General features: G+C 39.2%; 1 protein-coding gene across 1 annotated transcript in view; it reads right to left on the bottom strand.

Moving 5' to 3' along the window:
- Nucleotides 1-11222, bottom strand: part of VPS13A (vacuolar protein sorting 13 homolog A) — a 118719-nt gene extending 107497 nt beyond the window's left edge. Inside the window, exons 1-4 of the mRNA XM_062599239.1 lie at nt 11096-11222; nt 1701-1744; nt 1131-1173; nt 73-168 (exon numbers count right to left, since the gene is read on the bottom strand). Coding sequence (XP_062455223.1) covers nt 73-168; nt 1131-1173; nt 1701-1744; nt 11096-11195 — 283 coding nt within the window. The 5' untranslated portion in view covers nt 11196-11222. The remainder of the gene's footprint in view (nt 1-72; nt 169-1130; nt 1174-1700; nt 1745-11095) is intronic.
- Nucleotides 11223-14258: the final 3036 nt, after the last annotated feature.

The raw sequence follows: 14258 nt of genomic DNA, 5'->3' as shown, positions 1-14258 counted from the left end.
TAACCAACTACAGAGACTTCTGAAATCCCACCTTTCTATAGTCACTTTTTCCGCCCCTCTGTATTAACTTACTGGCTGTTGGCACGATAAGCAAATAAACTCCATCGAGAACTGCCTCAACTGGTTGAGTATAAAGGTTTTGCCATGGAATCTGTAGGTTAAGTTGACCTACAAATGCAAAAGAAAAAGGTTGAGCTATACTGAAAAAAAGATGCAAGATTAGAAAGATAGTTGAAATTAACAGAAGTCTAGATTGAATTATTATATCAGACCTTTGGGTTTTTTGTTTGTTTTAAATAGCACACAAAGAAACATCAGGCCAATTTTTCTCAAGAACAGAACTAGTAAGTCCACAGTTTCTCTCCTTATTACCTTGAATTACATTCTTGCTTCCTAACCGCCTCTCCCCCCTTCCACATCCATTGTAATACCCTCATAAAAAAAGAAAAGCATGAGCAGGTCATACACAGAGTCAGGTAAATGCTGCCTAACTCAGAATTTTTAAAATATAAAATTCTTCTTTTTCTGCAGAGGAGAGTCACAATAACATGTAAGTGTCTTTGAGCACAGGGGGAGATGGATCCTGAGGTATCAATGTCCCTCATTTCTCATACAAATGCTAGTTTTAATAAACATATGACAGCCAAAAAAGTATATGCTTTCAGAATAGGTTTCAGGGAAACAAGATATACTTAGATTTACCTTTGTGCTTTAATATTTTATTTTTGCCTAAGAGTCAATTTGTACTGTAAAAGCTTTCCATATGTGCAAAAAAAGAGAAAGAAGGATGAATGATGAAGAGGGAGTCAACATCACTTGTGGAATCTTGCTAAGTGATAGAACAGTATCGCTCAGCTGTTAATCTTTGCTATAACGGGTTCTTGTCTTGTTAGTACTGAAGCAATTAGATCAGCCCTCCCATATATTTTAACTTTTCCATCTTAGCTCTAGGAAAAGAAGTATTTTCAAATAATTACAGTTGTTTCAGATGAAACAAACTTCAGAAGATACAAAGCATGCAAATCAAGAAAATTAGGCATCCTAAGCAAGTAATTTTTCTAAGGAAACTAGTAAGGAAAAGAAGGGTGTTTATTAATTCTTGCACTACTAAAGCATGTATTATGACTTACCAATATGTCCCGCTTTAACTTTAAATGGCACATCCAGCTGACTCTGAAAGAAAGTATTTTAGAACATTTAATCTCAATTCAGTCACTTGTGAATTTTTCCAAATAAGGAGTGGGGAAAAAAATGAATATAATGGAACAAATTTTGATTATTGATTTAGATAGTTGAGCACGGCTAAGTTAAGACACTTGCCAACATCAAGTGTCTACCTTCATAATCTATAGAGGGGGGGAAAAAAAGTGTTCTAGTATTATTCCTAAACATATTCCTCTAGTAATTACTAAGAGCTTTTTCCTTTTGCAAAACATGCTAAGGGAAGCCAGTATACACCTTCATCTATAATCTCAAATTCATTAGACAATCCAAATACAACTGTAATTATGCTTGTTTATAAAGAATTAAAACCTTAGTGACTCTTTCCAACTCGCTGTTTCTAGAGCAGAAAAAAATAGCAAGATTTTATTTTAAAGGTTGTGTATTCTAAAATAGGAACAGAAAAGAGCAAGTACAACCCAACATGTTGTCCAAGAACCAGTTTTACAACAGTGCTGTATCTATTTTTATTCACTTACCAGTGCATTTTCTTTTATTTCAAGATTCTTCAGTGCAACAGCTCCTGAAAGTCAAGAAGCCAACAGGTAAAATTAAAACTCAGTATGTCAGCAGTGGTGCCTGTTAAACATCTAAGTCTGAATCCATGGTCTTTGACTTGTGGTTCTCTAAGTCTTTGGGATGAAAGGTGTCCACACATTACATGAAATAGCCATGAAGGATAATTAGAACTGAAGGATAATTAGAACTACAATGATCATATATGCTACACAACAATCTGCCTTTGAGACTTTCTCACGGAACTTGCTTGACAGGGGAAAAAACCTGAGATTCTATACAATAAGAAGTCTGGAAATGATTGCCACATTTTATAAGCTGCCATCTAAAATTAATAGTTGGGGAAAAAGAAGCAGACTCTCTGCTTTCTATGCTCGTAGAAAGACTATAAGTCAAACTACATTTACATACATACATTTTCAGCAACTATTTAGCCCTAAAGAAAATCTTACATTTGCAAGTTATGGTAAAGTTGCTGTAAACCAGTTGTCTCAGAAACGGTCAATCTGACACTGTAAGAAAATTGTTACATACTCCTACTACTAGCATCAGTTAGAGCAATAATGGGCTATTTCTGAAAAAAAAGGGCATTAAAAATAACCACATTTCATCATTAGTTCCTTCTGTTTTCATGCCAGCTGTACAATATACTACCTTAAAATTATCAGAATTAGTTCAATTAAGCATGCTACATATTTATATTGAATGTCCTGTTTATCTTTAGGCCAGTGAGATGCTAAAAACTGAAATCGAGTCCTAAATGGAATCCTATGGAGGTGATTAAATTGCTGACCAGCAGTGAACTGGATGAATGTTAAATCCTATTATTTCAAACATCTCAGATCTCATGATCTGATAAGCCTGAATCTTGACCTTTTCCTAGAACAACTAGTCCAGTAAACATACACTTGCCTTTGCCTTAGCACATGTTTACAAGCTTACAAAAAGTTCACGGGAAGCATTACAGTAAATCTCTTAAATATCTCAAGACAACAATGAATTCAGCATCCTGTATGCACAGAAAAGTTTTATTTTCAAGATCTGTTTTTATAATATTTTCTACATTATAGACTTGACATTAGAAGGAAATAGGCACTCATTATTAAAAACATGCACACAGGCTAAAGCAATTGCTTCCACAAATTCTATAAAAAGGATCAAACACCTGCAACAATTACCATCAAATCACTTGTATACTGTTAACACACACACATGGAACACATATCTGATACAGCTGAACAGGCGTATAAATGAGATTCGGACCACCAGAAATAGATTCATGCCTGGAAAGGTATGTGACTTGAGACTGTAAATGAACATTTGATTGACCAAATAGTTTGCTCCTTTTAAGGACTTAAGTTATAAATGAGCAGACCTACGGGAAGACACAAACTCCAACAGGAAGACATATTATTGCAGTTTCAGACTGACAACAGTACTGGACTACTGTTAAAAGTACCACCAAATCCGAGGAGTAAGATTCTAATCTCAGAAAAATGCATTCCTTAGAAGAGTTGGCTTAAGTTACTGAATTGGTGTTGAAAAATTGTTCAGGCAAAAAAACCACCTAACTCAGGGTACTCAAAGTACTGTAAGATTTTGAACAATTTAATGTATTCATCACAACAATTTATAAATAGCTTGAAGTAGCATACTATACCTCTGCCAGGTGCTGCTATCAGTCTCTCCTCAAGAGAAATACTACTTGCAGAGGAGGTCTGGTTTTGAGAGCTAGTGGTTCTGCTTTTAAACTTTACAAAACACACAGATTGACAGGAATATTAGAAAAGGAAAAGCCAAAGAAAGCATTCCCAGCAGCAGTCTAATCACCACAGTCTTCATAGGCAATGCAAAGGTGACAAGTATTTATTCACTGTTGGCATCCATTCCACTCAAAATTTATTCCCTTACAATGCTGACCCTGCAAATATAGCTTTAACACTCAATACAGGAAGTTTCAATACATGAGGGAGGTGAAAAAAAATAAGCATATGCCTCCACCTTTTCTGAAAAGACATAACTAATTATATGCATGGTAAGTAATTCTAATGGTATACAGAGTAAGGGTTCAGGTTTGTAATCAAATTACCAAAGCTTAAATTTTTGCAGCTCAGTTGAGCAACGGTAAATATTCACAGGCATACTCTAAGCCTACATAACACATTGGGTAATTTAACTGGTCTAGTTTCTTTGGCTTCCACTGTGCACTAAGCAAAATTACCCTGCATTTATTCAGGATATTTATTTCAGTTGAGACACAGTAATTGAAGCCTAATAATTTGACAGCCCTAATGCTTCTAAAAGTAAGGTACTGCAAAGTACACAATGATTGTTACCCCAAGTACTTGCAAAAAATACTTTGTGATGGAGAAGTATATCTTATTTTACCTACGCACATTGTGCGAGTACAGAGCAACACTGTTTCAACCATGATGGTTTTGACAATTCTATGTAAAGAGCTGCAATAGGGAAGGCAAGGGGATCACAAAAATAATTCTTCAACATTTTTCATCCTTTTCCTATATTTGTAGTTTTATGATTCATATGTTTAAAGGTTTTTATTAATTTATATCAAATGTTTTTAAATAAACTGCAATTGCTTCCACTTTTACTGTAAATTTACTGAAACATATTCACTATGTACTTACAACAGTGAGTAACCACAGTTGACTTACTACTTCCCAAACTCTGCCTAACTTAAAGTTAAGACCACATTGAATTGACCATTAAGGCATACAGAAGGCTACTGAAGCACAGTATTTGGACACTGACATATCCCTTGTTTTTTCTACAGTTGATAGAGCAAGCAAGGAGACCGGAACTAAACGTTCTTGCAATTAAACCTAACTATTTAGAGGTTGCCACATCTCAGCTGGCGCCCAATTAGCATTGCTAATTTGATATGTCAGTGTTCTCTTTCATTGCAGAAAGTTGGTCTCTATCACACTTGGCTGTTTCGCTTGCCACAAAACTAGAAGTGGAACTGCACTATACCGTAAGTGCTCCATTACGAACATTAACTTGCCCTTGCAAACACATGCAAAGAAATAACGGAACAAAATCTGTTGCAGACTATAATATGGCTACAAAACTTTCCTATCTTGGAGCACTGCAAATGGATTTTAACTGCAAAAATTTCAAAATATATCTAGGGTTTGGGGGTTTTTTTGGGGGGGGCGGGATGCTTTGGGTATTTGGGGCAGGGGTTGTTTGTTTTGAAGACAGAAATACTTCTGGAGAAAACTTTGTTTGACAAGTAAAAAACCTGTCCAAATAAGCCAGTCTGAAAACTGTATATGTAAGTAGTCACAGTTGTGTATATATCTAGCTTTAACTATGTAGGCTTACAGCCAAAACAGTAATAAAAGGCAGAATGTTTAAAAATATCTATAGTACCATCTAAGATTTACTTAGGCTACAAATGAAGCAATTTCTTAGCTTTACTAACATCTAGATATTCTAATTAATGTAACAGAATCAAACATTTGTCAAAATTCTGGAATAAGTATGTTAAAAGTTTTAATTTTATATATTCAAAATAACTGTTAGAATTTGAGTGTATTACCAAACATTTACCACCAAAGATACAGCTCACAGACACATAAGAAATAAGATACATATGATGAACTAAATAGTTCCATAAGATGCCCAAACGAAATTCTGTTATGGATGTCAAAAAAAGTTAAGGTGGACGGGATTGGGAGGAAGGAGAGAAATTAATCCACACAGAAATTCTGGTGATTTAACCGAAGGATTTATCACATCTCTGTTATCCTTGTAAATAAAGGGAGGGAGAAAGCAGGTGTGGAAAAATGGTATGAAAGAAAAGACGCTAGGCAGCGGAAACTGAAAACACCTCAGCTGATACCTGGCCAGTACTGAACACTTTCTCGTGTGTTTTAGTATAATTGTTGCTTTTTAGCTACAGTATTACATTACAGACTTGAGTTCAGCTTGCGATTCTGTTTAATCACCTTCTACAAACTGCTGCCTTGCCAGTCATTTTCTGCCTGTGCTTTCACTGCTAATTATTCCTATTCAAACACACTTTCTGGACACAAATTAAAAGTTTTCCAGGAACTGAGTGCTTGCCAACTACATCACCTATTGACATCTGTTGTAAGATAGCTCACAAAAAGCAGCAGAAACTACTAGATATCACTCAGTCATTTCAAATGACTTTACTAATATATAAGAGAATGCTTGTATCTGCTATACCCTAAACATAGAACATTCCAGCTACCTACACAAAAGTAGTATCAAGTCACTGCTGAGGCTTAGGCATTTGTTTCTTTCCCTAACATCTCCTTCTAGATCCTCTGGCCCCTAGTGTCAAAAATCACATCAAAGTAAATTAGGACTTGAGTGAAAGTTTCACAAAATGCTGTAGAACTCCCATTAATATCCAATCAGACGCTCAACTCCCTTAATTTTGCCTTAAATATAATCTGTTTATTACCAATTCAGTTTTCATTGATAAGATGAAAACAATGTCACTACAGCCTCTACAATAGCTCTCCACAAGATGTGAAGAATCACTTGTTTCAGTAACTACCCAGGACTAGAGTTTGTGCCTGGTATCTTCCTTGTGAACTATCTGGACTAAATTAAGGTGTGCCGGCACATACTGTATTTATATATTCAGTGAGCAGGTGCTCATATTTGCCATCTATAAAGGCATTCGTTACTAAACACAACTACTTAGAAGACTGAGTAACATTTTGGCAGCCACTCTAAAAAGGGGGGAAGTTGGAAAAATATTCTTGACAATTCACTGTCACAATAGCAATCCACACAGCACAAGGTGCTTTATATACAATAAGAAGAACCACCACATCCACGACTGCACAGTTGTATTTAGATATATGTATCTGCTATTCATTTAAGTTTAAGCAACCACTGAACTTCCTATTTCATGGGAATGGTCTAGTTAATACCGAAAGAGACAAAGCACTGTGCTCTTTAAGACACTTCACAATTGCCTTATGTTTGCTGCAGCTGTATATACTTCATTGCTTAAAATCAAACACCACCAGCAGCAACGAAGCACCAAGTAGTACAATATTTCTCCAAATTGCCTAAGACATGCAAACATTCGTATTTTGGAGGCTTTTGCATAAGAGATGGCAGAACACTGATGAGAGGCGAGAGGGTGGCTGGATCACAGAGGCCCTGCTTTTCGATAATGAATTCAAAGCAGCAATCTGGACTGCATCTTCCTTAGAACAGTCAGCACAGTAAAGAGTACTTGCTCTGTGTTTTGAAAAACATTTTCAACACTGTCTTGCTTTCTTCCCACCTTCCGTGGCTTTGCAAACACATCACAAGATACTTAGGGAACAAGAAACAGGTTTTCAGATTCAAAGGGCATTCTCTTATTCATGACAGGGGTCCATCAGATTAATCTTAATAGAAAAATCACAATTTTCTGTGAAAAATCACGATCAACTGTTATTCATAGGTATTTTTAAAGACAGTGTGAATGGCCTACAATAGCTATCTTCCAACAGACAAAGTATGTAAAGGAAGTAGTCTTTTATTAGAACAATAGATGCAGCCGGAAAAAGTAGGTAAGAAGTGTTTGGGTGCCCAGAGTCTTGTGTCAAATACCTGCCAAACAGCATATAGTCCAAAACAGCATGGCTGCCCTAATAACAAGTTTTGTTGAAATATGCTTGAGACATTATGTAATAAGTCGGTGTGTGCCAACTCCACAAGAATTCGGTATCTTAAAATGCAGTTCAGAAGGTCAAAGACACTGAAAAGTTATTTAAACTCAGCCAAAAGAAAATAATAGCCTCATGGACTTCCATGAAACAACTGTTTGCTCTTTTATAGTTTCTCAAAACCTAAGCTGTATGCTCCACTGTTTCCTCAAAGATAATTGTCAACATCTCAGACTGCTTCAAACAAAACTGTATTAGATCTAGAACATTTGAAAATATCTTAACTTACCTAAACACTCATCTAATCTACTTTTTCTAAGTTCATATCCATTCATTAATGCAGCCCACCGAAAGTGGCTGTTTAAGTGAAGATCAGAACAAGAGGTTTGAAACACTGGCCTTCTCAGCATCATCCATCCAATAGCCTTCCTTCACAGCTACTTAACAAATTAACTTTTTTATTTGTTCTCACACTAATGAAGTTCTTAACGAACACGATTTTGTTCCCTTGGCCTTTTCAATGTTGGCCTTGCATGTTCAAATTACATTTTCATATTTACAGTCTGACCTACTTTCTACTTTCTGTATTGCCTAAAGATTTTAGGTCAGTTCTTTCTTGCAGTTCACCAAGACTGCTTCCAGAGTTCCCTGTATTTCTTTAATATTGAGACAGTTTGTGATTCTACCCTTCAATCCGAGGTTTCCTGTGAACAAAAAACCCCATGTTTTACAACATCACTAAAGTAATGGTACCCTGTGCATGCATTTTGTTAGCAGTAGTGTTACATAACTTCACAACACAGACTGAATTTGAATAGCTCTGCTATGACATACTGAATTCTCTCATCACGCAGAACTGAAATGACTGTGGATTGTGAATGTGTAATCAGAGTTAACCTGAACAGGCTAACAATAAAATTCCACAAGTTGGATATAATTTGTTCAGTACAACATCTCAAAAAACCTCTCCCATAGGTGTCTATTCACTCAGGTAAAAAAATACATACCTTCTAAAATTCAAGATATGAATATATAGCACTTGCGCAGTACTCTAAGGCATTCAGAAAGCCCTGGCCATTTGTTATGGCAAGAACAACTTTGCTGTTCACCACCGCTTAAATATTTGAAATCATCACACGTACACAAGCCTGAAATGCATTAACTTTACACAAAATATTAGGCCAAAGAATTACACCACTTCTCTAAAACTAAATGAGACAGACAGGCAGACAGATTAATGGATGGATTGAATGAATGCAGTTCCACAACAGTAAATTAGGATGCCAAAAAATTAACACAGTAAGACATCAGACACTCTGCAACAGTAGGGATTTACTAACCAATGAAGGCCTCCATAGATAGTAGTAACCCTTCCGTTTGATGAATGTATGTTATAGGACCTCCAAAATCTTTGGAAAGAAATAAATATTGCAGACATACACACCATTAAACACAGTTTAAGTTGCATGTGCAAGGAAAAGCATGATGCAGTGGACCATCAAAAATTACCCCTCTACACGCGATGCTCCAACTATATTGCATTGTAGTTTTGGGAACTTCAGAACAAGAGATAGCTTCATACACCAGTTTCTGTGCTATGCAAGTATATAAACTGTAAATAGAAAAACTAATTTCATTCCAGAGCAAAGACATTCTACCGAGGAAAAAGGAGTTTCATATAAAGAAAAGATGTTCTGAAGCCTCTGAAATATAAAAACCATTTAAAGGGAAAATGATAGAAAATCCTGAAGTTAAGCTCCACATATGTATAACATAAAGCATATAAAGCATAACAGCTGAATATCAAAAACTCCGAAGTAAAAATTATTGGTATCTGTTTAGTTAAAAAAGCAAGGGAACTCTTGCTTACTTACTCTTATCCTGTTACAAATTGCCTCATACAATCATAAACTGCTAAGAGTAATATAAAATGAGATTTTGCAGAGCAGGAAAAAATATAAGCCTTTAACTTTTTGAAGTACATAATGGTTGTCCAAAACTTTTACAGAATGTTCTGTTTTATATTTTTTGCTTGTATTCCCTGAACATAAAGAAATTTTAAGTGATGACTCTGGAACCACTAAGTTCACAAATGAAACAACTTGTTTGACTTTTTTTTGCCAAAAGACAGAATAACTCAGTTCTTTCAATTAAGATGTAAATAATCCCCAATAAATATGCTAAATTAGCTAATGTTATGGATAAATGACAAATATTTTCTCTCTAGCAGTTACATGTGTCATTGCAGTTTTAATTTCTGCACAGAGATCAAACTCTGTAAAGATCCCACAAATATCTTGATTATCTGATGGAAGATTATGACAGAGATAAAATCAAAGACATTATCTCAGAAAACAGAAGAACAAACCAAAAACGTCCAAGATGCAAAAAAAAAAAAAAAAAAAAAAAAAATCCAAGAGAAGCTTCCAGAATCTAATTCAAGATATGAATACCTAAGAAAGTAATTCTAGGTAGGGAATAGCTTAAGAATGCTAGCTTCACTCCTACAGACTTAAGAACACACAAGCAAAAAGACTTCAGCTGTCTGTCTGCTTTTGCTAATGCTACAGACACCTGGAAAATACAATTAACTCTCTGTAGAAGCAGTCACTATACACACATCTGCTAATTTTAAGCGTCTTCATTACTTTATGCTAGCTTACCTTTCCCAGAAATACTAGAAGGAAAGATTTTAATTGCCATTTTCTCATATATAATTACTGAATGAATCACAAAACAGCACATTTAACCAGAATACCTTCCTCCCTTCAGAACTTGGACACGAATTTATTTTTACACACTACTGCTCACCTCACATAAGGAAAGGAGTTGGTGATAGCATTTGGAAACATCTAACACACTCTTCCTGAAGTCTGTTTCTATTCACTAATCTTCCATGTAAAAGATGACACGTAAGAACTTATATATCACAACACCAAAAGGAAATGACCCTTTTGCACTTCACTGTTGCTTGCAGGTGACGCTGTTCACTTCCATTAGCACAACACTGACACGGAAATGCTATCAAAACCTAAAGCGGTTTCTTACTATCTGGTTTCTTACTTCTGGGTAAAGGAACGTCAATAAAGACAGCTCAGTTTCACATTCACTTCAAGCCTAACCGGGCTCTGGGTTCTGCGCCTGGGGCGGTGTCAAGGTCTCTGGGCAGTCTGCAGGAAACTTTCTGTGAGCACTCTAGGCACTTCGCGCGACTCCGTATCCCCAGGCTTCCTCACCCACTTAAGTTTTGGGGCAAAACAAGAAAACCAGAGCGGGGAAAAATAAAACTCCGACGGACACTGCGAGTGACGGTGCTTTATTCTACCTCCCGCAGCCGCCGCCGCCGCAAGCGCACCGCGCGCCGCCGCGGCCCCGCCCCAACCGCCGCCGCGGGGCGCCGCGGACCCCCGCCCCCCCCCCGCGGGGCATCTCGCCGCCGCGCGGGCAGCGCCGCAGCAGCTGCCCGCCCGGCTATTTCTGCGCGCGGGACAGGTGGGGCGGCGGCAGCGCGGCCAGGCGCCCAGCCCAGCGCCAAGCCCGGCGCCGCGCCCCGCCGCGCTCCCCAGCGCCGGGGCCACCACCGCCCCTGAGTGGGCGGCAGGGAGGCCGCGCGCCCGCGGCGCCGCTGGGGCGGGGGGGGAAGGGCGGGGAGGCGGCTCCCCCGCACGGCCGGGCCCCGCGCCGCTCGTTACCTCCCCAGATGCCCAGCTTGAGCTGGGAGCTGTCCAGGTTCACCACGTAGTCGCCGAGGAACCGGTTCAGGACGTCCACGACCAGCGACTCGAACACCATCCTGCCCCGCCGCTACTGCCGCCGCGGCCCCCCCGCAGCGGCCCGGCCGCGCCACACCAACTGCGGCGCCACCGCCCGCCGCGGGTAGCGCCGCCCCGCGCAAGCGCAGGCGCGCCCCGCCGCGGCTCCCCCGCCCCCACCTGTGGCGCAGGCGCGCAGCCGCGTGCGGCGGTTCGTTGGGGCGGGGCGGGAGTCGGTTGGGGCGGGGCGGGGGGGGGGGGTCGCCGGCGGGCGTGGTCATTCCGCGAGGCTTCCTAGGGAAGTGGGGGCGGGGGGGGTTTGGTGCTGCCTAGCTGCTGCGTTTTTTAAGGCATCGAGTTGCGTGTGGTGGGGAGTTGAAGTCTGCTAGTTAGCACATTTCCTTGAGGAAAACTGTATTTTTTCCCCCCAGGCTGGAAAAACACAAGGACTGTTAATCTTTCAGCAGTTTGAGAGTGGTTGGACTAACGTTAGCAGCATGACTAAACCAAGTTGAATTTAAGATACTTACCCAAAGCAGCTGACTCCCCTGCACTTCACTGCTTTGGCGATCTGCGGAATACTTCTTGAAAATCTAGGTCATGTTTGCCCTGAATGAATGTGTTCACAAGCGTGCTGCAGTTACAAGATTTTTGTTTAGCCAAGCCACCAGGATGAATTTTTTTTCATCATCACAGGAAGAACACAATTATCCTCTTGCTTGTTCCTGGAACTGCAAGGTTTATAGCTAGGTTATTTTATTGATACCCCAGAATATATAGCTAAATTCTATATATAGAATTTTATAGCATACCATGACTGTAAGGAAAAACGAGTGTTTTTTGCCCCTAACACTTAAACTGATGATATTTATCAGCAATTGATTAAAGTGAAACCCTGTTAATGTTATGTTAAACCCTGTGGAAATGCAAATAGAAGTAAGAATGAATCATGCCTAGTAATATTTCTGGAGGAAAAAAAAACTGCTGAAGCCATGTCAGCTACATCTTATTTTGTGTTAGATATGAACTCTTTCTTGAAATATCTGTTGTCAGGAATTACCAATCCTTACTGCTCTAGTGGCTTTTAAGGTAAAAAACGGGCATTGCTATTTCTTTTGTTTCATTTCTTAGCAAATGTGAATTAAATGTGACTCTGATGTTTCTGAAGCTTCAAAAACATGTTTTGAGAAGTTTTGTCATGTAGAATATGAATTATTCTTCATTTCCTTCAAAGTGTGATGAACAAGGAATAAATGTAAAAGGCATGCTGTAGGTGATTCATTTCTGCCTATGTTTGTAAAAATGTTGTGATAAAAAGCAACTAATAGGAAATTCTTGTAAAAAAATAAACCATAAAATAGTGAAGTTGTTAATTTGATATAGGTTGCAAGTAGATGTAGGAAGAAAGACTCCTGAGAGATGGATCCATGAGCACTAAGCAAGGAGTCAGGCCAAAACAGTTATGAAACATGGACTGTAAATTTCACGGGTTTAAAAAAAAAGAGAGAGAAGATAGGAGCTCAGTGGTGTTATTGAATATTGATTTTTAACTAGGGCCAAATATTTAAATGAAAGTTCAATTTGTGTCTGGTTTTAGCTGTGCTCTGGGATTCTTGAAAGATCAATTATCAGACAAATGTTTAGGGTATACTTTTTTCTATTACAAGACAGCTTTTCTTTAGTTCAGAATACAAATTTCACAGCATATAGTAGCTACATTTTCAATCACGAGTTTTTTTTTAATTTGTAATTTGTGTCACTCACTGAACTTTGGGATGTAATGTACTAAATTATGCCATTTTAATTAGAATATTTTAATCACCGGGAGAGACAGGAAGACTGTCAGAGGTTATATGCTTGTTCATTCCTTTTCATTGTAGAATCATAGAATCAGTAAGGCTGGAAGGGACCTCTAGAGATCACCTAGTCCAACCTCCCTGCTCAGCAGGGTCACCTAGGATATGTTAGACAGGTTTGCATCCAGGTGGGCCTTGAAGATCTCCAGAGAAGGAGACTCCACAACCTCTCTGGGCAACCTGGTCCAGTGCTCTGTCACTCTCACAGGGAAGAAATTCCCCCTCACGTTCAGGCAGAACTTCCTGTGCTTCAGTTTCTACACATTGCCTCTTGTCCTGTCACATGGCACCACTTTTGAAAAGAGTTTGTCCCCGTCCCCTTGACACCCTCCCTTCAGATACTTTTACACATTTATAAGATCCCCCCTCAGTCTTCTCTTCCCAAGGCTAAACAAGCCCAGGTCTCACAGCCTTTCCTTGTAGGGCAGGTGCTCCAGCCCTCTGATCATCTTTGTAGCCCTACACTGGACTCTCTCCAGTAGCTCCATGTCTTGCTTGTAGTGGGGAGCCCAGAACTGGACACAGTACTTGAGCTGAGGCCTCCCCAGGGCTGAGTAGAGGGGCAGGATCAACTCCCTCGACCTGCTGGCAACACTCTTCCTAATGCACCCCAGGAGACCATTGGCCTTCCTGGCCACAAGGGCACATTGCTGGCTCATGGTCGGTTTGTCGTCCACCAGCACTCCCAGGTGCTTCTCTGCAGAGCTGCTCTCCAGAAGGTCAGCCCCCAGCTTGTACTGGTGCCTAGGGTTATTTTTCCCTAGGTGCAGGACTCTGCACTTGCCGTTGTTATATATTGCCCTTGCTACTTGTTTATAGTAATAGGGCAATGGTACATATCACATAACATGCTGTTTCCTGGCCATTCCTTTTACCGTGGCATGTATTTGCTTAGTCACTCATAACCTGCTGCTTCACTGATGCCTCATCTCCCTGCACCATGCAGAATTTAATTGTTTACAAAGACAGCTTTATTTAAGGAAACACACTATGGCATGAACATCGTTGTTGTTCTTTGTTTATCAACACAAGATGGGGGAGAGAGAGATTGAAGAAGAATAATGATGATAAAAAAGCATGCTATCGTTTTGGCACTTAGCTTCCTTCCAAACTTACCGTGTATTGTTTGAAGAAATGACAATTTCTGCACTTATCAGTTTTAATACATTTTTCTCTAGTGAGGCAGCAATTTCATAGTGAAAGATCCAGTAACAACATAAAAATGAACAGTACAGTAGAAGCAATTA

Source organism: Rhea pennata, chromosome Z (assembly GCF_028389875.1).
Source record: "Rhea pennata isolate bPtePen1 chromosome Z, bPtePen1.pri, whole genome shotgun sequence".
Lineage (NCBI taxonomy): Eukaryota > Metazoa > Chordata > Aves > Rheiformes > Rheidae > Rhea > Rhea pennata.
Note: the sequence above shows the minus strand (reverse complement) of the source record. Positions and strands in the feature narration are given on the sequence as shown.